Below are 25,890 nucleotides of genomic sequence, written 5' to 3' on the forward strand. Positions count from 1 at the left end.
CCTGTAATTAAAGGGGAAGATGACAGCAAGGTGTATGAGCTTTCTCTCGCAGACTTGGTTTACTTTCTTCTGTCTTTATTTTGGTAACCTTGTTTATAACTTATATAATAATATATTAAACCAAGGGGAACATCAAAACACAACACAATCAACACACCAAGATCTACACCTTAGTTATAATACAAAGACAATTAGAAAAGCAATCGAAAAATACCCCGACAGTGAAAAGTATCTATTGTCAGAACACCTAAGTAAGCGTTCACCTTACTGGCCCACATAGAGCAAGCGAAATAAACTAATAATCAATGAAAATCTTCTTGGTTTTTGTTCTTGTGTTATTTACTGATAATTAACTTCAAAATACAGCTGCTCTGCTCAGATCGATTTGTATTATTATTTACGATACACAGCATTACTGAAGTAATGTACGGAAGTTAAACATTTTTTTTTTTTAAAAACACAGAAGACAAAACAGATAGGTGGTCTTGGTAGGAAATAAGGATGCAAATAAACCCCCCCCCCAAAAAAAAAGAAAGGTAGAAAAAGATGCATGACACGAAGAGAAAAGGTGAGCTGAGAAACAGACGCATACACACAGAGATAAACAGACATGAGAGTGAAAGACAGACAGGCGGAACAGACAGCTTAAGGAAGGAGGGAGCTGACAAGGTTATCTTGTCCTGTGTGTGCCAACAGTCCTCTCTGAAAAGGACGGGCCTGTCTAAATGTCAACACAGCCCGGAGCAGCAACGATATGCACTGAATAAGATATGCAGTCGAGAGATACGAGAGGGACACTGACTGAGGCAGGGCAGCAAGGTCGTTTACAGTGACCTAAGTGGAGGTCATTAATACAGCAGTGCGCGCGCACGCATGCGCACACACACACACACACACACGTTGTGAAAAGTTTTGTCAATATTAAGCAGATAAATAATTGTGTGGCTTGTCAAGCTTTGAAACATCTGCAAATCATATGTGTACCATTGTTTGAAAACAGACTTGCTGCATGCATTTGTCCTTAAATATATAAAAACAATAACTAATTTATCTTCCACTACCTTCGAACAGAGTAGTTGTCTTTTAGGCCCCTCCACCACGACAAATGCTGGTTTTGACTCTAAACTCAGAGCAGGTTCTTTAACGCCACCTGCAGGATGTTCTTTGTTACTGCCACTACACATACAACAGCAACACAGGCTATAATGCATGATAAAGTGTTGCAGTTGATGCTAACGGATATCTATTTATTACAGGGATTAGGAATGGCAAATGGGGAGACAATAAGGTTGATACATGGTTTGAATGCATCACAAATGAAAATGGTAAAGAAACACTTTTGAATTTGAATTAAACTAATGGTTTAAATGAGTTGAATCCACAGCCTCATCAACAGGTGACCTATGCTTTAATCTGAGCTCTGCGATGATTGATGACTATAATGAGCATGGATATATACTCGCATTCATCTTTCTGAACACCGACAAGGTTTATGTAAGATGAACACTACTATCTTCCGTATGTACGGCACTAAGGGCCAAGAGTCAAGAGGTAAGAGAAGAGAGAGAACCACTATGGGACACGTTTCATGTGATGCTCTGCAACATTGGTCTGCTGTTAAATGATCCTGCTTTTTGAAAATAGGCTAGGAAATGACAACAGGATTAGACACAGCTGTTTCCCCCTAATTTCATAATTACACGTGTTCAACTGCCAGTATGACCCATCTATATAGAATGATGGAAGAGTGTAAAAACACAGAAAACACTGAAGGCAAGGCAACAACACAATGATGTGACATGAACTGCTCCAAACTCCAAATTATTGTGAAATGTTCACCCATTTTAATTTAGAAACATAATAAACACAACCAAAGTCGAGCTATTTAGAATTGTCACATAACTCAATACAGTTAACTGACCATAAAACATGTGTATGTGTATATATATATATATATGTATATGTATTTTTAAATATTAATTTGAGTCATTCAGTTGGCTATTGCAACCCTAAAGAAAACATTAAACCGCTGTCCTTTTGTTCACAATGACAACAAGCTAAAAATATAGTTTGAAGTCCGTCATCAGAGAATAATACAGTAGCTGGGCTGAAACAGTACAGAGACCTTGGGCCACTCAAGCTAATGGAAAATCTCTGAAGTGGAAAATTTAGACAATAATAACTCAAAATTGAAAACCACATTCAGCAAAATGATTTAACAAGTCAGAGGAACCTTCGTGCTGCTTTCATATGTGGAGGAATACTCTGGCAAGATCCCCTTAATATTGAGAAACTGTCTGCCACTTGTGTGTACTTTACATGCCATTATTTAAATAAAACTTGGCGTGGATGTGTTACTGCTGATTGAGTGGTCAGCAAAACCTAGTCAAGCAAAATGAAGAGGTGGTAGGTGGTTGCATGAAGTGGTTTAAGCGTACAGAGGCTGGTAGCCGCTCCTCCGGCTGCCGGTTTTACAGGTGATCACACAAACGCTCAGCATCCCGAAGAACTGCAACAGAAAAGATAAAGGTAGTCAGACTCAAGCTCTTAAAAATCGACTTTCTGGAGGCTTATGTGATATGTGACGGGACCAGGTCAAGTACTTTAATTTTGTATATTTGTATGTAGTGGTGTAACGGACCACTGTTGATCCATGATCCGTACGGTTCGATTAATTACACAGTTTAACATTAACCATAAAATGTAGTTTTGGTGAGAAACATGAACAAATCCATATTAGAGATAAATTATGAGCTGTTTAACTTCCTAACACTCGCTCAAAGCAGCTTATAACACATCGTTAAAACTATGACGAGACTTGTTTTAATCAATTAAAATACAATCTTTCATTTCCTTATTTCAATTGAATTGTGTGTTTTCATGAGGGGGAAAAAAACACTATAAGTAAAGTAAAAGGGTAACATTTTGAATTGTTTATGGTTTACAGACTTCAGAGTGGTTGGAATTATTTTTGCGACAGTGGCAAAAATGTTTTGTCTGACCTTGTAGACCAGCTGCTATAATCAAACAACAATATGGATCGTGCATGGATTTCCTTACCAGCTAGGTAAGGAAATGCATGCACTCGGGACGTACAACATGGCACAGTGAGGAGAATATGCAGCCGGGTATTCCTCTAGAAACACCATCTATTGCACCGACTGACGTGTCGCACACTGCATACTGATAACAGAGAGTGGGAATTACAGTAACGCTCATTCACAGCTGCTAAACAGGATGAGGATGTGTGCCTTTACCTTGATGATGGCGAAGCCCAGAATGACCAGCATGGCGTAACCCAACACACCCTGTAGGAGGCGATCCAGCTTCACCTCACAACCCTAAAAACACATGCACAAGTACAGTGAGTGCACACTGTGTATATCATAGAACAATGTCTGTCTGAAGTGGAGCTATTGCATTAATGCCTCAGTGGTGGGAGATTGTTTGTGGACTTTATATTTTGAGTCCTAAAAGCATTCAATGAAAAAATAAAATCCTGTTTCAAAGGCTTCTCCGAGTCGCAGTTGGAGAAGCAGATAAAAGCATTTCTAAAGCAATACCAAATAAACAGCTCAACGTAACCGGAGGAATGTGTGCTTCCGTAGTATTTACCTGTGTGTTAAGTTGGTCCGGTTGGTCCAGTCTGCGAGTGCACTGAGTGCTGTTTTTGCAGCAGGACGCAGGTACGGTGTTGTTGTTGCTGCTAAACCAGGTGGTGTTGGACCAGCTGGTGTAATTCATGACACCACAGCACTGCAACTGCACACAGACAAAGAGGGGACAGACAGGAGTGAATATAGATCTAAAAGACTACAAAATGAGTCAAACAGAGAAAAGGAAAGACTTGACACTTTATGAGAAGGTTGCATCATCAACCTATAATGTTAAGCGAGTCACGGTACAGACAGTTATTTAGGAATGTGTGATGATGTCTTGGATATTTTTTTGACCCTCACACTTTCAATCGACCTGCTTAATCTTCTACTACTACTGCATTTCCCAGAATGACATCCAACAGACCCAGAGCTGTCAATTTGGTGCATTAGGAACACGTACGTGGAGAGTGCAGAAGTTGTTTATGGAGGTTTTTTATTTGTATTTGCATGTACTGTTGAAGACTTTTCTCTCACAAGCCAGCATGAGCAACAGTACATGATATTTGTTACCATATACTGTGATATTGAAACTAGCCAGTAATAAAAAATATATATCACCAATAAAATGAACAATATACTGTGTTTTAGTGTCTGTTGGCAAGAGAGAGAAATATAGACTGAGGAGTAAAATGAAAGCATGCGAGAGAGAATGCAAGTAGTGAGAAAACAACGCTATTTATAGACAGTAGGATATGACACCAACCTGAGTCTGCAGGTAGTCCACAGCTTTGGTCTCAGCGCCCTGTCCATCATACTTCATGAAGACGTCATTCATGGAGCGCTCCAGGTCTGCGTTTATCTGGACAGACATAAGAATAAAACACAATGTTGGCAGCCGCGTACAAATGTAGAATTTAAACTAAATAGAATTCATAACGTACGGTCAGCAGCAAACATCCTGCCAGTCGATCCTAAACAGCACAAGTAAACACCCTACAGGGTCGTGTGTCTCTGAAGTGGAGGTACTTATGGTACTTTACTAGTGTCAGGAGTGAAGGTAAGACAAGAAAGGTGCAGGTCACTCGTTCAGTGTCAACGTGTCAGTGTAGTGATTTTTTATATTGTAATAGACCATAATACTTTGTAAAATACAGTGGAAACCTCTTGTAGTGATCACGATTGTCCGGGTCGAATATAAGCGGATGATTATTATATTGATTTTTTTCCTTTTTCTTTATTTCTCATGCAGATTACCACCTGATTGACATTTGTATATTTATTCTATGAAGTAATGAAATGGACAGCTTTGCTATTTACTGAGTTTTATTGAGTGTTTCAAAAGCTTTTCAAATGACTGTAAACATTAAATGACTGTACTGTGCATTATTCAAATATCTACATTTGATGTTTATATATAAAAATATATGTTATTGTATTTCAAATTGTAATCAGGCTATAGCCTAACACAGTATTGTGCTGTTTACATATACAGTTATGTCAGTAGTGCAAATAGGCTACTAAGCCACAGCCTGGCGGATGTTTTAGTGCATTTCTAAATTATTAACAAGCCTGAATATAAACTGTAGGCCATCGTTGCTTAATATGAAAATAGAGTCACAGTATCATTTTTTTAATATATCCTGTCAATGTATGAAAAGACCCAAAATGAACACTGTAACACGGCTACTTTATTACTATAAGTACATTATTTAAACAGAATTTTTATAGTAAAATTCTGTCCCAAGTTTTGTGATCCATAATCATTATAGGCAGTAATGAAAATAATAAAAAATATTATAAATCATTAAATTAGTATAAAATTCAATAACCATTCATTTTGCACAAACTTAGCAAAATAAGAAAAACATTGGTGAATGTCATAATCATTGTGAAAACCGTGTATGTGTGTTTCAAAAAGGAGATTTGGTGAATGAGGCCCATTGTGTGACTCACCTTGCCTTGGTAGATGAAGCTAAATACCAGAGCAGCCACTTCTGCTGCAAAGATCCCCATGATGATCAGAAAGAACTGCAGTGAGAGAAAACAGGAGAACATGAGTGCATCAAATGGACTGAAAGGGTAAACAAAAGCTCATGAACACTCTCACACACACACACACACACACTTACGAAGCTAAGCCCGACTTTGGACTCCCACAGTGTGGCGCAGCATCCCACCAGACCAAAAATGAACATCACCACGCTGACGCCAATGATGATCGCTGCTGGGACCAACGTGTACTTGTCCTGAATGAAACTGTCAAAGTTGTCATAGCTCTTGATCACGTAGGCACCGACGTAGGCCAACGCCGCTCCTGCAACCTGCCGGGAGGAGAAACGACATATGTTACACATCAAGGTGTTAACTCACAAATGACAATTTAGCCATAAGGTTATGGTGAGAATAAACATTTAACATGTCTGCATACAGATCAGAATGCTTTTCTATTACATGTATAATCAGTTAAGCGCTGAGAACAAAGAAGAAAATGTTTTTTACTCTTTAATTATCAATAGAAGACATTAGTTTTCCTATTTGTCTGTATGTTTGACATAGTCGTTATTCTGGGAATAACCAAACCCTTAGTGTACTTAATCTTTCACTTAACAAAGCAAAACACACATTGATAGAACTGAAGGGATTTGTCACATGGTGTGTGTTTTCCTCTCTATGCTGTAGCTGAAAACATGTTCATATTCTTTACGTCAAATAGCCAACATTTGAGAGAAAAGAACCGTTTTTAAATCTGCCAATCATGAATACTGATATGACATTTAAGTCAGTTTGGTCTTGTTCTGCTGACATGACATAGTTTAAAAATCGTAAACAAAGTAAGGAAAATAACCTTGATCATCTGCTTGTTGAAAGACTGTTACATAAATCACAAAGAGATGTGTTCCCCCTCTATGATCTCATGTGATGAACACAGGCTGTGAAGGTGACTGATGTGCTTTCAGATGTGAAGTAGGCATTAAGTTATGCTTTTCATACTTCAGCAGTGAGCTCACCAATCACAAGACTGCTTGTTGGTTGGCCAATTTTACAGTACAGACTGGAATCACAAAGGTCGCTTTGAAGCAGATCGTTCCGTTCATAGTAAAACGACACAATTCTGCTTCTAGAAAAACCCCAAAGTGTGTTGACAGTCAAAGCTACAGAAACTTCAAGAACAGAGATGACTGTTAAGAAAACAATGTCTCTGAAGTATTTATCCCATCAACAGTTTGAAACTCACTGTATTGAAACTCAAGTCTGTGATAAAAGAAGCCCAGTAGGGTGGGGAAAAAAAAAAGAGCAGAAAAACTAAATCAACTGCTGAGTAACGAAAACTACATAAATAACACTTTAGAATCTAAACAGCAAATGAGATTTTACTAATATATATATATATATATATATATATATATATATATATATATATATACTGTTTGTGGGAATCCTGCTATCATATTCAGCTAGAATATGAGAATATGATGTCAGGCAAAAATGCACGATGGACGGTAAACGTGTGACAAAAAGACGCCGCCGCTATCCTTTCGTACGTAAAGTCAGAAATCCCCCTTCATGGTGTCTGCGGATCGGCGTCATTGTCAGTATCACTTCCCCTGTAGTGGTGTGAGTTATACGTAGATAGTGTGCTTGTCTTTGTTTCCATTTGTGTGATGTGCGGCCTAACAATCCGTCCTCCACTTCAGCCACATGACTCACTTCTGTTAATCACTCCAAAATCACGGGATCCCTGTGGGGTTGTTACTCTACACCCCCCACCCCCCCGCCACACCACACACACACACACACCGCTCACCCCTAATCTTTCCAGAAATGCTGATCCTGTGCCTAAGAAGCAGCACAAAGAGGCTTACACAAAATACAGCGCCCATGCACGGTGCCACCTCTCTGGAATGTGAGAAACCTCTGAGGCGATGTCTCTCGGTGATTTTAGCAGGACCCGCATGACAGACGTACTAGTACTGTATCTTAGACCAGATTCCAGGAGGAGGACTTGATGGTGGTTTTGGGGGAGAAAGCAAGACATATTTCTGCTCATGTGCTTCCAAACATTCATTGACCTTTGAACTTGTGATCTTCGCCTTTAAATCACCCAATTTGAATAGGAAAAAAAAATCACATGAAATAAAAAATATTCTAATTGTTCAGTGGAGCTTTTGAACACATTTTCCCTATGAAATATCTGCAATCTTTTGAAAATTCAGAATGTAAAATAAACTTTTTGGGGGATTTGAACAATGTTAAGCTGCATGATATGACTTAGTAAGGAAGGCAGGGTTTACAGTGAACGAATTATTTTGATATTTTGTTTGAATTATGATAAAACAATAAATAATTCTCAATTTCTCTTAACCTTGTTCACTGTCTCACAGCGTAGACCAGCACTGTAGCTTGATATCCTTGATTCAGTGATGATGGTGAACCTGACTAAAGAAATTACGCCAAAAGCAAACCAAACAAAGAATACCGTACTGGTTACTCTCGGCCTGCTTATGGTAGATTCTACTACATGGATTTAGCTTGTTTAGATTAGCGGCATCCAGATGTGTGTGAAGCTTTGAGATATTTGCTTTAGAAAAGACATGATGTCTCTCAATACATTTGTACTGCTTTGCAACGACAACGCTTCAATGTGCGTCACATAATGTTGTCGTACGGATATGCTGTGTGTAATGCCTGACTGGTGAGAAAAACAAGATAAGACACCTACAACCAAATCAATATATACCTGTTCGAGGTGAGGAAACCAGAAGGGTGAGACTACGAGAAAGCAATAAGCTGCAGGTTGGAGAGAGGTCTGAGAATGTGGAAATATAAAGTGGATAAACCAGCTCCATGTTTTCCTTTGCAAATGCACAGTTTTCTCTCTCACGGTAATCAAATTACACAGACGTGAGCCACAGCGGGGCAGACAAGTCCTTTAAAAGCCATTTCCTCTGAAGGGGTGGCAGACAGCTGGGGAGAGTCCTGGTGAATTGGCTGACAAGAGCAAACAATACACAAACCCACACACAATGACCTCTGGTCCAACTAAGCTAATGAGTCACAGTTCACGGCTGATAACGTGACAGATAAACCCGGTCAGTCACTGATCACCCCCGACCACAGCTGGACGTAATTGCGCACATTATTGGAACATGTCACTCATATCCTGTGAGGAATCATTTGACTCGTTTCAAATGGCCTACGCAGATCTGAACTATATCGAGATGGAGTCAAAATGAGGAAGTAGGCTACAGTGAAGTGATAACGAGTCCACCAGTCAGAAAACTGAGGCAGGCCAAGTTTATCAGCGACATAACTCTGATTTGCAGGGTGTAAACTTAAAGCGCGCAGGACACACAGACTACAGAATAAACAACAAATAGCGACGAGCGACAGAACTAAAGGCGAGGATTGTACTGTGGCAAAGCCGTTTTCAGTTCTCCTTCCTGAAGAGCCATCGGTATGAATTAAATTCCCTGCAGGTGGCGGAACAACACCGCGCCTTACCCAAAACACCAGGCTGAGGAAGAGGAGGACGGTCTTGGACGTGAAAATCCCGCAGTCCATGTTGTCTGGCGGAGATGAAGAGGTCGACCGTTGAGTCTGCGATGCGGTACAGAGTCTTTATGTCGCAGGGCGTCGAGCTGCTGCTTCTCCTGCTGGCTTTAGTCACAAGTTTTCTCGGTCTGACTGTGATCACATGGTCACATGCTTTGGGGAGGAGATGTAACAGAGCAGGTCCTACAACCTCTCAGCCCCCCCCCTCCCCCTCCCCCTCCCCCTCCCCCACCCCCACTGAATCACATCACACACCACTTCCTCCGAGGGGAGGGGAAACAATCATCACACACAGGCGAATTAAATCCAAGGACTTTAACTCTAAACGTTTTAACATTGAGCTATGAAAATGGATAAACTTAATTTAATGTGCTTTAGGATCCACTTTGATTTTGAAAAGATGACCGTGTTTGGTCAGTTTTTCAAAATAAATGATATTGCATCTTTGGTGTGCAACTTTATCTGAAGTTAACCATGACCAAACAATTGTACTTAGAATCTTATCAAGATCCAGGAATGGCCTTTCATGGCATTTCACAGAAATTGTGAGGCCGTCATGAATCTGTGGATTCATTAACAGTCCCCTCTTCTGCTCCTCAGCAGTAAATAACAAAGATCTCCCATGATCTCCTTTGGCACAGACAAAAGAGGACTACGGGAATAAATCACAGGGGACATTTACTGTTCTGTTACTAAACAATTGCTTGTATTAACACTTCTTCTAGAGGCAGGTTTTGATTGATTTATTGGGACAACATGACAGTCACAACAAAATCCGATCCAAGCTTGTAATAAAGAAGGTTAAAAGGTTAAAAGAGTTCTTCTGTTCAAGTTCCCTATTGACACCTTGTCCTTCAGAGGACATTTTTAAATGTAGGTAACTACACGGACATGCCATCTAAACGTGTATTGAAGTTAATTTGATTCACTCTGTTGTAATATGGTGTGTCTGTCTGTGTGTGTATGCGTGTGTGTAACAGGAGGAGGCGCTATCAGTGCACTACAGAAGGCAGGACTATTTGCCAATCTCCTCCCTCCCTCACACACACTCACAGAACACACACACACACACACACACACAAACACAAACACACACACACACACACACACACAAACACAAACACACACACACACACACACACACACACACACACACACACACACACACACGCACACACATTATTGCTCTTAAAAATGGATAAAGTACAATTTCTCTACGGTTTGAATTGAATAGTTGACAAACAAATAATATCAGAGAGTAAACCCAGATGTTGGGTCACATTTGAAGGTAAAGATTTAAAGTTTCGTTTTCCAGCTCAATGTCCTATTCAGAGGGCTTTAAAGGCATAACCTGTCTGCACTTTAAGGACTAACACAACTTCATTTGAGGTGTTAATGTTTTTCATCAAACGTTAATTTATAGTTACAATAATAATTCCAATGATTGTAGAAACCCCCCAAAATATGGAAATGTCATCAATAAATCAAAATGAATCACATAATCTTTGGGAATATACCTGATATTTGATCTAAGTGAAATTACTTATTGTGCAAAAACAAGTAATTTCGTGACAGATAATATAAGTGAAATACTTTTTTTATGTTTGAGATCTGACTGACCTTCATATCTCAAATAGTCATCAACACTATACTGTAGGAGTATTTTGTGTTGTTCATTTACCAAAAGCGCTACAGAGTGAGTCAGATGATTGCTTCATTGATTCATTTGCGCTTGGTGTAATATGCAGAGGATATTGCTGTTAAAAGCTCATAATGTAATTACTGCGTTTTATTTATGGCATCATGTCCTATGAAATGTGTTTTAAGTTGTCAAACCATCTACTGGCACTTTAATAGGAGATAAACTGTTTTAAATATAAATGCATGCGTACTAATGTGACTTGATGAAGAGTGAAACATTTTTAAAAGACCCGGGAAATTAATCTTAAATTCGTTTCTTCGACCGCTCCTTAGAGATAACTTTCATTCTGGCTGATGTCCATCTCCCTCCACACTGAGTTGACATACATTAGCCTACAGTAATATTATCACTCTATTTGCGATGACATAAAACTTCTATTCTTGTTTTTTTTAACGTTTTTTCATCTCACATTCTCAATACACCTGTCCTGCCGCTGCGTTTCATGAGTTTATATTTATGCTGAGTTCACTTGCGGGTCTGCAAGGCAAATGTGCTTCTTTGGTCATCTTTAAATTAATTAACTGAACAAAAACCTTTGTAATAAAACCAGGTTTTGGAACCACTATTTCAGACACATTTCTATTTACATTTATTCAGTAATACAAATCGGTACTTGACTGTTAAAAGAGTGAAACAATGTTAAAATGGTCAAAATATGACACGCCTCAAATTACACTTTACAACTGCCAACATATAATTACACAAACAACTTGAACATATTTTATTATATCACGAAATACAAATATAGCTAGAGACAGTTTAAATTACGCAGATTCTTATTATGTGTTTTTTATACGGATGTCCGACATTTTACGCAACAATTTTGTAGAATAATCCAGCTGGAGAAAACACAGACTTTATCAAGGTGGAGGGAATGAGGTCCACTGTGGTGGCGCGACTCACTCTCCACGGTTCTCATCGGGGCGTTATAAAGCGTGAACCTGTCAATGGGGCAAGCAGAGACATCACTCTGTCCTTTTCTCTCTGTCAACTTCACCCACTTGATCCTGGCTATAGCGCTGTTACAATGTCTTCTGCTGTGAGTGTTTTACTCTCTGCGGCTCCAGCCAAATCTCCCAAGAAGAGAGCCAAGTCTCAAAGGAAGAAGACGGGTCCCACAGTGTCCGACCTGATACTGAAGGCCGCGTCCGCGTCCCCAGAGCGCGGCGGCGTGTCCCTGGCAGCCCTGAAGAAGGCTTTGAAGGCCGGAGGATACGACGTGGTGAAGAACAAAGCCAGAATCCTCACCGCCATCAAACGCTTGGTGGCCAGCAAATCCCTTGTCCAAACCAAGGGCACCGGGGCTTCGGGCTCCTTCAAGCTGAACAAGAACCCCCCTACTCCTCGGAAGAAGGCGGTGAAGAAGAAGAAGCCAAAGGCAAAAATGGTCAAGAGGGCCAGCCCGAAGAAAGCAGCTGGAGGTGCCACTCCAGCAGTCAAGAAGTCACCTAAGAAAAAGAGGAAGTCAAAGAGTCCTGCCAAGAGGCCCGCTGCGGCCAAGAAGCCCAGGAGTCCTAAAAAGGCCAAACGCAGGGTCGCGAAGTCTACCAGGACCAGAGCTGCTGCCAAGAAGTAACAACGTCTTTAATGAAACCTGAATGCGACTAAACGCCTTTGTGGTTGCGTTTAATTCCGCTAAGGAGTGGACCAAAATGCCGCATTCATTCCAAGAACTTGAGACTGCTTTTACGATTTGTTTTCCATATGGAAAACACTGAACCTGCTGTTTTTATTATACACCCTTGCTGTGGTCTGTAAAAGACAGAATTGCAATTGATTCGAAATAATAAACCTATATTAATTTACAGCGCGTGTCTGTATGATTTGTAGCTCAGTTTTGAGTAACAAAAATGTCTTTGACAAATTGGATATATATAGCATTTGAGATATCCTCTCTTAATGTCTACAACGGGTCTGTTGTAGACAATATGAGAACAATAAAACTTAATTGGGCCTTTACTGTTGTTAGCTATAAAATAGGATGTTCTCATTTAGCACTACTGACTTCAGTTTCTCAGGGAAAAAAACGAAGCTGTGGGTGAGTGTCCATGGCGTGTTCTGCTCACAATTCCACAATGCAATGTTTCGACTGTCAGTAATGACGAAAAAAGATGACAATAAGTGTCCGAAATCTGAATTTACTACTCTCTTTTGCGTTTCCACGCGGAGCAACGACTGAGTGGACAAGGGGGAAATTTTCCGATACAGCTTTGACGCAGTAGCACGCGCAGAACGTTGTTAAGTGGCGCTTTTACGCACCGTTACGCACGGGGACCACTGCGTTCAGCAGTCTTATTCACACACATTTCAACACAATCAGCTCATGAGGTCACAAATATTTTAGGACAAAGCGTGTTCTGTGTGCGTCTGCACTTACATGAAAGAGAAACGCATCTGAATCTGCCTTACACAAGTGAAGATTTATATCAACAGAATACCGCGTGAAACCAGCTGGTCATAACACAGCAGCTGGTGCCTTGCCAAATACTGCTAATCATCAGTGAAAACAGTGAGGCTTGATGGGCGTGACCAACCGTGTTCGTTGGGGTTCCTCTTATCTCCAGCTCACAAAAAAAAACACATGGCCGGCTGATGAGAATATAATATATAGAAAATATATATGCAAATACTTTTCAAGCACTGACTTGTAATGCAATTCTATATATTACTACCATATCATTTTCATTTCTTGAATCATTTCTTGTATTTTATTTAACAGATGGCATTTCTCTCTCCATCGTGACCAAACGGTCAGCTGGAACAAGCATCAAACTAAAACACGTTTGTCCAAAATATGTAGAGCGATTCAAAAATATGAATAAATCGCCACACTCATTGCTTCAATCAGTTGTATGACAGAATTAACATTCAAATAATAAACTCACTGTAATGCATGCTCAGCTGGAACTATTCACCTTACTATGAACACCTAAGGGGGAAAGTGTACGCTACAGCTGAGGGAACGGGCGGATGTGATACCTGCTGTGTACAGACACTGCAATGTGACTGCCTAATATGTTTGAAAGCTACGAAAACACGCTGAAAGGCTCTCCCGTTTCCTCACTATAATGTCACATTAAATCCTATATAAACGAAAACACACCGTTTGTTGCATATAGCACCATATATTAATGCAAATCAAATTCATTCACGTCCGACCTGGTCGGCATAAGTTACAGCGAACAAAAGAGGAAAGCCGTGAGACTCCCACTTGTACTCCGACACAATAAACAAGCGTAACATTCACAAAGTATACCCCATACCCAGTGTCCCCAACCCAAATCTCCGAGGCCAAACATAATATTATCAACAGGTGGAAGGAAGCGTGGTGAGAAGCCGTTCCGTAATCTGTGAAGCCACGCTATCTCACCACGGTCCGTTTAGATGGTGGCTCTTTCTTGCAGTAGTCCAGTGAGGTTTCCGATTTATAATCCACAAAGTTGGATTGTGCTCTTTGCTGTACAGTCGCCTGGAAATCCTCCTCTTTGAGCCCACTGAACGCAGAGTGCTTCACCTGTCTGCGCGCTCCATAGGTGCACCATCCGCATCAGGGGCTTTTATTTGCATCCCTCAGTGGTAGAAAGCAGATGTATCATCACATTATCCCATTTAATACATACAGGTTGTGTTCCCACAAACATTGTTCCCTAAAAATCTCAAAGAAGAGGGAAGACACCTGAAGCGTACCACTAACCCACACAAGTTGAGTGAAAGGAATAACGAATGTGGGTACATAATTCACATGGAAATAAAGTGGATAACACACACGATGAACACTGATACTGGGACATACAGTCACATATTGACACACACACACACACACACACACACACACACACACACACACACACACACACACACACACACACACACACACACACACACACACACACAGACACACACACACACAGACACACACACACACACACACACACACACACACGCACACACACACACACACACACACACACACATGCCACCAAACACAAGTTTAAAAACTGCCAGATCCTGATAAATTAGTTCAGAGGCACCTAATGATAGACTAATGTGAGTGCCTTCCTCAGCAAACACATGAAAGGTTGTGCACCATGCATTTATATGGCTGGTTATTATTCGCAACACCAATATGTGTTAATGTTTAATTGTTTGTCGTCATGCTTAATATCTTTTATTACAACAAATACAAAAACAGAAATTATGTTAATATACAATATATAATTACTGATGATAAAGACAACTATTCAAGCACGAGTACGGACCATGGGAAGGTTACAAAGCCAGCTTGCCTTTCTTCACCAACAGCTAACAATGAATACAAGTGATTCCTCCTCCAAGAATATGATGGAATTTAGGCGGCAGATGAAATAGTGATTACTCTGAGTTGAGTTTGGCATGAGAATATGTACACAGGTGAACACAGAAGGTGGGATTTCAACTAGATACGAGTCAAATCTATAAAACGCATGTCAAAAGCAATGATCTACAGGCTATTCATACCCAATTTATGAGCCCTTTGATACTTAATGCTGAAGTTCTATACAGTGTGGTGTGGTATGTGTAGAGTTCATCAGTTGTATGGCTTCGTGTTTCCATCTACTGGCCAGATTCAGTAATAATCAAATCGCTGGAGAATAAATCGCAGACTCGAGCACTGTTAAATGGTGTTTTGTTCCGAGTTGCGCCTATGAGACTCGCATGCAACTCGCGGGAGCGCGAGCAGCAGAAAACCCAAAACTACCAGACATTGTAGTGATTTCTACGTTTCTGTGGTCTATGAACTTTAGACTCGTCAGCGTTTCATCAGATTCAGGAAGCAGTTCCTTGAAACGATAGGTCTGAAATGTGCAACGTTTCCTCGATTCATCTTCCGAGCTCTTTGACGTTCCTCTTTTCGCTGTGTTTCAAAGCATTTCAGAAAGAAACTGTTTCTCTAAAATGAGTTTGTAAAAATGCAGAAAAAGTCATGTCAAAGTCATTCGGTTAAGGTCGATCAAAATACTGGAAGTGCTGATAAAACCATCTGACTCGCACCACAGTTTGATTTGAAGTGTCCTTACTGTTAAGGGAATAATGCTTTATTAGGTGGCCCTGGTTGTAGCTACTGAGTAACGCAACCCCAGTTATTTCAGCTTATGTGATTTTATGTGATCTCTAAAAATAAAGTTACAATATCGATGCAGCGGACAGCTTATGTTTTATTCCCTGGCAATAACTGCATCCCCTCCAGGTGAGTCTAAAATTCACACTGTCAAAACAACCCATAATATGCAAAGGCTCGGGTCCATTTTTATTAAGGTTATATTTTACTTCAACAAGTAGAATTGTGGCTCTCCTTGTATGCAGCCCAAATTGAACTTGTCATTTCCACACAACTGTAATACACAGAATCCTTTATATGTGGTGAAATATTGTTTTGTATAGAAAATAAGTTAAAAAAAATGAAAATAGCGTATTGAGGATAGTTCAACGGTTAATTACAGTTACACTAGAATACAATATACAATCAATTGAAAAAGATAGCACTGACAACGTTTTATTACAGTAACATAATAAAGTATGTAGTAAAAAGAGTAATTCATATGAACTAACTAATAGAACATGTAAATAAGAGGTGCATGCATCTATTTTACTGCTCTTAAAAACGGCATCTCTTACAAACGAATCACTCTTTTTTGATCGGTATTTATGTGTATTTAGATCAGTAAATCCATCACTTGAAAGATGAAAATCAGTCCAAAATCAGTTTCCTCCTGCTTACTATACAGAGTTACTACCCGAGATCCTGTCAGCCTTAAAGTGTTTTTTTTACAAACGTGAACATTATTGATTAATTAACGTCATGTCACATATTAACCCAAAATAATGAGGGGAATAAGGAAGTTCCCCATTGGTGATAAGAGACAAAACATTTTCCGATGTTCCTGATATTGCTCTAAATTCTGAATTCTGATTCTAAGTTTATCTCTACATGCATTGCTTTTGTTCAAGCCAAGGCTTGATTGTCAGGTGTTGAAGTTAGACGGTGAATCAGAGTCAGAAATTCTCAGGACATTCCCAGTGACACACACTCATGTGACTGTTCTCAAACATGTGAAAACACCACAAATTCCTTTTAAGTATATCTTGTTTGCATATCTGCTTTCTGTTCCCTTTAATAAGAGGAAGTCGACAGATCATTTTACCATTACCTTAAAAGTAGAAAAACTAGGTGAAAGAGAGTTTATCAACCGAAGCAGTGAACCTTTGTTTTGCTGCGTTTACGTTGAGCTTATGTTTAGTTTCCACCCTTTTCCCAACCATCCTTCAACTCTCTCTTTCTTTTTCTTTGTCACTGTACTTTCAAATTGTAGAAGTTTGTGATTTTGTGTTGGGTAGGGGAAAAATAAGAGAGAAAGTGTAAAACGGAACATTAACATGCAGTAGATGACAGGCAAGTGTATTCAAACTCTTCCGGTGTGTGCACTGCTCTACCGACGTGGAATAACTCTTGACAAGTGTGTTATTATCCATTTATAATATTTATTTATGATCCCTGATAAATCATTGCTGAGGTCATATCTTTGTTTTCATGACTTCTGCGCCCTTGAGTTAATAGTTCATTTCAGCACACTGTGGCTTTACAGTATCAAACCAAGGACGCACTGACTGGAAACTCACTTGAACAATGCGATAACACTAATCAGTTAGTTAATAACTAGTTGGAGGTTTTATGATATTGCCTTCAAATATGGTTTCTGTCAAGTTGTTCTCCTCTGATTTCGGAAGAGTATTCAGGTTAAATCCCATTTTGCCCAGCTGAGTTCTTTTTTTTCTGTTAATAAGTAGCCTGATAAAAAATAAATAGCAGACTTGCAAATGAAAGTAAAATCTCATCCTCCCCCACCAGTTTTGGAAGTTCCCGTTTGTCATATGATAAACTGCATAAGAGGAGGAGGAACTTGGTTTGAACCTTCCAGTCGTTCGTCTCAGCCCTCTCTGACACAGTCATCATGAAGGTAGCAGTGACCCTCCTGTCTCTCTCTCTCCTTCATGTCTGCTCTGCGGTCCCTATCAGCCGCCCCACCAACTGGCTCAGGCAATGTCGTGCCTCCACCAACCTCTCAATCACAGCACTGGAGGTTCTGCCGGGCGGAGGCTGGGACAACCTCCGCAACATTGATGCGGGTCGAGTCATGAACCTCAGCTACTTCCAGTGCCAGACCTCCGAGGACGGGCTCTACCTCATCCCAGATGAGGTGTTTGTCATCGCCCACAAGGAGACGGGTGTGGAGATGAACTCGGAGATAATCAGCTCCTGGCTGGAGCAGAAAAGCTCTACATCTCACTCCATAAATGCGGACATTTCCTTCTATTCGGTGCTGAATGGCAAATTTTCGACAGAGAACCAGAGGATGAAAACTCATCAGGTTAAAGACTCTTCAACCACAGCCAGAGTACAAGTAAGTTTCTATTTTCCATAGTTTGGATGAATAAAATAAAACCCACATGTAGTTGTGGCAGTGATTGTGGATCATGAGTTAAATTAATCTCATAGTTTGTATGTATATATATATATATATACAGCATATATAAAAGGTACTACTATGGTGGATTACTTGGATGGATGGATTTGGTTGATACAAATGTTGAATGCCCCTAATTAAACAGTGTCGGTATATTCATTCACACTAAACAACATTGCCGTAAATGTGCCAGAGTGAGCCAGAAGGCTATTTCCTAATCTGTAGTTCCTGGACAGATGTTACAGAAGTCACGTTAAAAAGTAAATTAAGCAAAAGAAAACAAAATGAATGAGCTGGAATAACTCTTAACATGATATTTAATATTTTTCTTCAAAGGTTCGTAACTTCATCTACACAGTCAAGGCGTATCCAGACTTCACTCTGGACGCACGCTTTGCTCAACAAGCCAAAGAGATAGCCGATGCAATTGAAAACAACCAAACAAGGAACGTAGAATACCTCTCAGAGAAGATGGTGCTGGACTATGGAACCCATGTTATCACGAGTGTCGATGCTGGGGCCACTTTGGTGGGGGAAGACTACCTCAGTTCTTCGTATGTGTCGGACAGTGTGTCGGAGAGTTCCTCTGTCAAGGCGCAGGCAGGCTTAAACTTTTTTGACAAAATTAAGTTTGACATAAGCAGTCAAAATGTCCAACAGAGCTCATCCCTTAAAACATATCAGTCCAACATTCAGTACTCTATTATCCAAAGCCATGGCGGCGGCACGCCTTTCTATCCTGGCATCTCCCTGCAGAAGTGGCAGGAAAGTACCAGGAACAACCTGGTTGCTATTGACCGCTCAGGGTTTCCCCTACACTACTTTATAAACGCCAACACCTTCCCTGATCTTCCCCAGCCTACGGTTGGCAAAATAGCTGTTGCGGTGAGTCAAGCCGTAGAGCGATACTACAAGGTCAACACGCGGCCTGGATGCGTCGACGTCGGCTCCAAAAACTTTAACTTCCAAGCCAACATTGATGACGCATCCTGCGAGGGCCCCGCTACAAACCTCAGTTTTGGTGGTGTGTTCCAAGAGTGTATTCATATCAGCTCAGATGCAGGTCCACTGTGTGATGCCCTGGCCCAGAAAAACCCTGAAACAGGGGGCTTCTCCTGTCGTTCGCCTTACTCTGCCACTTTACTGAGATCGGAGGTGAGACAGCAGGGTTACACTACCTACGATTGCCATGACCAACGCTATCGGTGTGGGTTTTTGGGCTTTTCACATTGCCATCGTCAGGTGTGTCAGGACAACTACCACGTTCGCTCTGCTTACATCAACACCTACTGGTGCTCTGTGAGCGGGAAGGCCCCAGACAACTCAGGGTATCTGTTCGGAGGCATATACAGCCCCTCCCTCCTAAACCCCGTCACCAATGCAAAGAGCTGTCCCCAGAGCTTCATTCCAGTAAAGTTTCTTTCAGATGGCCAAGTGATCTGTCTGAGCAACGACTATGAAATTGGCAGCAGATACTCAGTGCCATTCGGAGGCCTCTTCAGTTGCCAGTCAAACAACCCGCTGGCAGTAAATCAGCGTCGCTGCCCTCCTAAGTTCAGTCAGCACCTCGCCACAGTGAGCGACGGCTGTGAAATTCTTTACTGTGTCCAGTCAGGGCTGTTCACAGGTGGGCAGCTGCTTCCGGTCCATCTGCCACCTTTCACTAAACCTCCACTTGTCAGCATGCATGCCACAAATACGGTTATGGTCATGACTGAGGGAGATATGAGCTGGATCAGAGTGGGGCAGACCAAGGCGTGGAAACTGGCCAAACCAGAGGAAATCAAGGAAATGGTTCGGAAGCTTAACCCAGAAATGAATCAGATGTCTAGTGGTGAAAAGGCAGGGGTAGCCTTTGGGGTGATGGGTATGATGGCGCTGGTGGTCATAGTGGCAGTAGTCCTGGTGAAGAGGAGGAGGAGGCCGTCTGGGTTTAGGACAGCTAGGGGCTATGAGGAAATACATGGTGAGGTTGAACGTGATGAAGGAGAGAGACAACAAGATGAGGCTTGAGAAAAGACACAGATAAGAAACACTTTTGAGAACGGCTGCTTGTGCCGCTCAGTTGGTTTGTAACCCAGCTCTAGCTTAACATTTACCAGCACATATGTTTATGTTGTTAGTGTTTCACAAAGCAAAAAGAATGCCTCTGACCTTCCTTCATTTTTGAGAGTCCACACATAGTTTAAAGGCTTGAGCCCAAGAGATGGAGGTTCATTTTGGTGTGAGTGACAGATTTGGATTTGAACTGCTGCTACTACATTTTAACAACTGCTATGGATATTAAATATAATAGTTATAACAACACATTTATTGGAAGACCTTTTTTTTCTTGTTATCAAGATGTGTACTTAGCATAAGTAAACTTTGTAGTTTCCACATTGAAAACTTAAACATACTATGTTAGCTCTAACAAATGTGACTCCAGAGCCATGTGCCTTTGGAATCACCAAATAGCTCAACGCAGAAGTGCTTTCCAAGCCGGTGAATCAATGCTGCCCTCATGAGGCCAAGATGCACAATGTCACGTAGTACATCAACATTGTATACCCCATTTAAAAACCTGTATGCTTTGTTTGACTTGTAACCATTCATAAAACATTTTTACAATGTTTCAAAATATTTTTTTAAGATAATTGATTAACATTTTGTGATGCCTTTAAAAAAAAAAAAAAAAGAAGCATTAGATTAATGATTTCCTATGTTTTGTACATAACGTTTTGTCTTATGCTGCTAAAATTGAAAGTTTGTAATTGTATGTCAATGAAACTCTTCTGCACGGCACTTAACTACTAATTAAAGTTGTGTACAACAATTGAATGGATCTGTAGCTTCATGTTTATATTGTATTTATGCTTGGTATGTCTTACACATATCCCTGTCAGCGGTATCGTCATCGTAACAGAACTGAGTTATGAGTGTTTTTTTTCACTTGTAAACTAAATAAATGGCGTTTAATCTTTGAGCTAAATCCAAACACATGACTGAAATTGTATCTACACCGCAGTGTCGAGGTTTGTACAACATGCAAAACTATCAGCTGACGTGAACTCAAACGTTACGGTTGCATAAATCTGTAAACGTGGCACCAAGGCACATTCTGGTCCTCTAAATAACACAACGCTGAATGAAACCTCTTGCACAGAGAGACACTTATCTTCCCCAACCTTACTGAGAAAACCACCAACATTCCAGCCACATTCATAAATAGACAACGGCCAAGTTCACCTCATGGCGTTGGTAAGGTTACCAGTACACAGACAGGCTGGCTCAGACATTGTATACACAAAAACACACACACAGTCTCTACAACAGACAGACACACATACTGTACGCTCACATGACCATTTCCCGTAAAGAGTGCCCATTCCATTGTGCATCCTTTTCTCTCGTGACTATAAAGGAATCTCCCTCCCCCACACATGCACGCGAACATACACACACACACAGCTGTGAGGGATTCATAGAGCTGGGTCATGAACATGAAAACAAACCCACTCATGCTGAGGAAATTAAGGCCTGGAGAGAGAGAGAGAGAGAGAGAGAGAGAGAGAGAGAAAGGAAGCGGGACAGAGAGACAGATATACAGCCCTGAAGGAGTGAAACTCCCTCCTTTGGTCTTTTTCATAGGACGGACAAAAGTGTGCACCCAGCGGGCTTTCAGCACAGCTTGCCAGTAAAGCCAAAGCTTTCTCAACTGTGATTTCATTTCCAGTAGGATCAACAGTCCAGTCCGTTTGCAGTTCATCTTTTACAGTGAGCTGCGCCATCGATGGGGTTCGTAAAAACAGGGAGGCACAACCAATGTGTTTGTCTTGGCTGTTAAAATCTGGAGAGGAATTTCAGCACGCAGAGAAATCTACAGCCTGACAACTCCTAAACAAAAAAAAGACGAGGACACAATCTGAAGGACGATACACGGATTACAGTCCAAGGTAAGAGTGCATGTTCATACTGTGGTGCACGCTTTTAGGGTTGACAACTGTGACAGGATTACTCCAGTTTATAAAGCAGGGAAGATTAAAAGATCAACTATATTTACTGTGTAACAGACATAATTCGTCTGTGATTATGAATTCTCTATGAGCAACCACTCTGTGGTCTGCTCACTGGTAAACCTGTGGAAATGCATTATAACTATAGGGGAAAAATGTGACTGCCTACAATGGGATCCATATGAGACACTCCACTTGTTTTATAGCCAAGAAGTAGACTTAACCGACCAGTTCCTCATCCCTCTGTGCGTTGTTACATTTAGGCAACCATGCAAGCTGGAGGATACCAACGGAGCAACGTCGTCGTGTTCACGTTGACTTTCCTGGTCATGTTGGAGGTCTGCAGGGTACAGGGCTGTTGGGTTGGCTCAGGGTCCGAGTGTGAGAAAGCCCCCTTTGTCCCGGGTCACAACCTGGCAGGAGAGGGTTTTGATGTGGTGCGGATGCGTCGCACAGGGGCCTACGTCATAAATGTCAAAGCACATCTGGCCGACAACCACACCTGTACACTGTGTCTAAACCGCTTCCAAGGAGGACAGGTGAAAACTATAAAACTCAGCCTTCTCTGTTCACTCTTTCCATGGTGTCCTCAATCAGTCTAAACTCACTTCACATAATGCCATCCAAACCACCTTTTCTTTTTCCTCCCTCTGTTTCCCACACTTGCTTTAACTGTACTCTTCCTCCACCTGCATCCCACTCAACATCCGGCCCTTTTCTCTCCTCCTCAGATTCAGAGGCTCCCAGCTGCAGTGCTCGACTGGCGTCCCTTCAGCCGCTGCAGTAAGCAGCTCTCTAGTGCCCTCCACCACTCTGTGGACTCCCTGCTGCGGAGCTCCAGCTCCCTGGTTAACAACAACTGGGGCCTGGGCTTGAGTTTAGAAAACGTCGGCAGGGCAGTGCTGGGAGGAAGCCGCTCAGAGTTGGCAAAGTTTGCCCGTTCGCAGCACAGCGTGGACAAGGCCACTTTTGCCATCCATGAAATCAGTTGCACCTACTACAGGTAAAGATGAGCGGGGTTGGATAAAACGGACCTTTGCAGTTATATGTAATTTGCCGATTGATGCATACTGGGATTATTGTATTAATTAGACTACAAAATATATTCTTATAAGGTAAAAGGCTTGAAATGAATTGTTTTTCCATCTATATACGTAGTAGAGCATAGCAGAGGAATGCTGGTTTTGTTACATTTGAGTATTTAATGTTGACAGCATGGATATTATTGTGGAAATGCCAGTTACAAAATGAATATGACATACAGTATATTGCTATCTGCTGATACTAGCTCAGTTTTTGGCTGACATCGCCTGCATGTAAAGAAACAAAATGTATCGTTGACATCGATATGTCACAGAGGCGTGCAGGTGTTCCTTTGGTCTAAACTTTGAAAAGAGCATAATTTAAGAAAAGGGCTTGACATTAGGAATAACCAGCACATGAAAGCAAATATATTTGCAGAGTTACAAGTTAAAACAGCTTACGGTACCTTATGGTGAACTTGACTGTGTATTGTTTAAGAGTGAAGATCATATCTTCAGTGTTATGGTTGAACTCCACATGCCTTCTGTTTTTTCAGCTACAGACTGGCTGATCATCCCCAGCTGAGTGCAGAGTTCACGAAGCATCTAAAGAGACTCCCACAGAGCTTAAACACAAGCCAGGACAGAGCCCTATATAGACGGCTGATAGACACATATGGAACACACTACATACACCAGGTCAGTGGTTAACACAGTGTTCTTTTCCTGCCTTAGTACGTTTGCTGCAGAATGTCTTTTTGATATAGTTTTTTTTTTTTGCATAGTGCTAACAATACTGAAGATAATGACGTAGGGAGGAATGAAAAAAGCCTTCATTTGATCATTTGTTTTTGTCTCCTAGGTCCAGCTTGGTGGTAAGGTGAGGCGAATCACCGCCTTCAGGACCTGCCTGGCCACACTGAAGGGTTTCTCCGAGTCGGACATCAAAAACTGCCTGAATGTTGAACTCCGAATGGCCCTCGGTTTCCTCCCTGGCAATGTCTCCTTCTCCAACAAGTGCGATGACCTCCTGAAGGGTAACATGAGCATGGGCTTCTACCAAGGCTTCATGACCCATAAGATTGAGGTCATCGGAGGGGAGAGGTATTTCCCCGATATCCTCTACCAGGAGGACCCATCTGAAGCGTACCAGAGCTGGATGAGCAGCCTCCACGACAACCCTGATGTGGTTTCTTACGCCATCTTCCCTCTGCACCACCTAGTGGAGGACTCCCAGATCAGTGCTAATCTGAAAAGCATCGTCACAGACTATATTAAAGAGAACCAGCTGCAGGAGAACCAGGTCGGTTTCAAGAACTGCTCACCGACTCCCAACCTGGACCATAACTGCTGTCCTCTACGGGCCGGCAGAGGAACTCTCAGACTGGAGATCCAGAGAGGAGCAGGTCTGAGGGCAGACACCTTCACGAAAACAGACGCCTATGTGAAGATCTTCTACAACGGCATGTACGAGGAGACCGAGACGGTGATGGACAACAACGACCCAGTGTGGAATGCGACTTACGACTTTGGATCCGTGGAACTGGGTCAGGTGTTGAGGTTTGAAGTCTGGGATAGAGACGTGTTTTACAATGACGTAGCGGGTAGATGTGTGGTGTTCCCCGAGCGAGGAACTCACGCTCTAAGCTGTCAGCTGAAAAAAGGAGTGCTCTATTTCACCTACACCATCAAATGTGATGCTCACCTGACAGGCTTCAGGTGTGGACGGTACTCCCCCAACGCAGAGTAGATTATTAGATCACAACGTGTTAATGTAGATTTCAGCATTTTCTTTGCACATAATGTGAAAACCTTCAAGTATCAGTAAACTGTCATTTCCCATTTATTTGAACTGGACTCATTTGTCAACATTTTGTATGCCAAACAAACGCCCCCCCCCCTCTTTTCTCACATACAACTTCTGTAATTGTTGGTCAGTTTTTTTTTTTAATGTAAATTACTTTTAATATTTCAGTATTAACTAACCAAAGTTTAAGTCTTTGTGCATCCGCTACACATAACAAAATAAAGTGATTCTGATGTAGGACATTTAGGCTACTGTTGTATGTCCCCTTGAACAAGTCTGATTGAACAGCATACATAGATAATACATTGACAGCCACAAGGGAAACACAAACACACCATTCCTACAAACGTACTCTTTTCTTTGAAGTGGCAGATGCCTATATGTGCCAAATAAAGAAACAAAAGCAACACACTTAATAATTCAAGAAAAAACTAATATGAACCACTCATGTAACTCAGAACAATTGGATTTCGACTATTTTTATCTTAGTCTCTAGATCTAAATATCATTAAACCGTATTATTAGAAAAGGTTTATATTTGTAGTTCTTCACATTATTTAGAACATTCTTCTTTAAATTACCAAAATAAATAATGCTATTATTAGACTGCTGTTCAAAAACAAAACTCAAAGGGGGGTAATTTTCCATTTCATATTCCTTAAATAGATTAGTCTGAACCACAGACCATGTTGATGCCAAAGCTGGTGTAA

General features: G+C 41.2%; 4 protein-coding genes across 4 annotated transcripts; 3 read left to right on the forward strand and 1 right to left on the reverse strand.

Annotated features, from left to right (window-relative positions):
- Positions 1-1,766: 1,766 nt before the first annotated feature.
- On the reverse strand, positions 1,767-9,176 carry tspan36 (tetraspanin 36). Its single transcript, XM_079161459.1, has 7 exons — positions 9,102-9,176; positions 5,729-5,920; positions 5,553-5,627; positions 4,363-4,458; positions 3,616-3,762; positions 3,258-3,341; positions 1,767-2,509 (listed from the first exon to the last, which is right to left on the reverse strand). The coding sequence occupies exons 1-7, from the start codon at positions 9,159-9,161 to the stop codon at positions 2,429-2,431; spliced, it is 735 nt and encodes a 244-aa protein (XP_079017585.1). The 5' UTR covers positions 9,162-9,176; the 3' UTR covers positions 1,767-2,428.
- Positions 9,177-11,809: 2,633 nt separating this feature from the next.
- On the forward strand, positions 11,810-12,652 carry LOC306696834 (protamine-like protein). The gene has a single exon (XM_079160544.1). It carries the CDS (start codon positions 11,882-11,884, stop codon positions 12,428-12,430), a length of 549 nt encoding a protein of 182 aa, XP_079016670.1. The 5' UTR covers positions 11,810-11,881; the 3' UTR covers positions 12,431-12,652.
- Positions 12,653-17,826: 5,174 nt separating this feature from the next.
- Positions 17,827-21,048, forward strand: mpeg1.1 (macrophage expressed 1, tandem duplicate 1). Its single transcript, XM_079161607.1, has 2 exons — positions 17,827-18,293; positions 18,693-21,048. Exons 1-2 carry the CDS (start codon positions 17,844-17,846, stop codon positions 20,367-20,369), a joined length of 2,127 nt encoding a protein of 708 aa, XP_079017733.1. The 5' UTR covers positions 17,827-17,843; the 3' UTR covers positions 20,370-21,048.
- Positions 21,049-22,620: 1,572 nt separating this feature from the next.
- prf1.5 (perforin 1.5) lies at positions 22,621-25,379 on the forward strand (the record flags this gene model as incomplete). Its single annotated transcript, XM_079160980.1, has 4 exons — positions 22,621-22,890; positions 23,083-23,354; positions 23,931-24,072; positions 24,236-25,379. 4 exons carry the CDS (start codon positions 22,621-22,623, stop codon positions 25,121-25,123), a joined length of 1,572 nt encoding a protein of 523 aa, XP_079017106.1. The 3' UTR covers positions 25,124-25,379.
- Positions 25,380-25,890: the final 511 nt, after the last annotated feature.

The sequence above is a fragment of the Pholis gunnellus genome, assembly GCF_910591455.1.
Source record: "Pholis gunnellus genome assembly, chromosome: 6".
Lineage (NCBI taxonomy): Eukaryota > Metazoa > Chordata > Actinopteri > Perciformes > Pholidae > Pholis > Pholis gunnellus.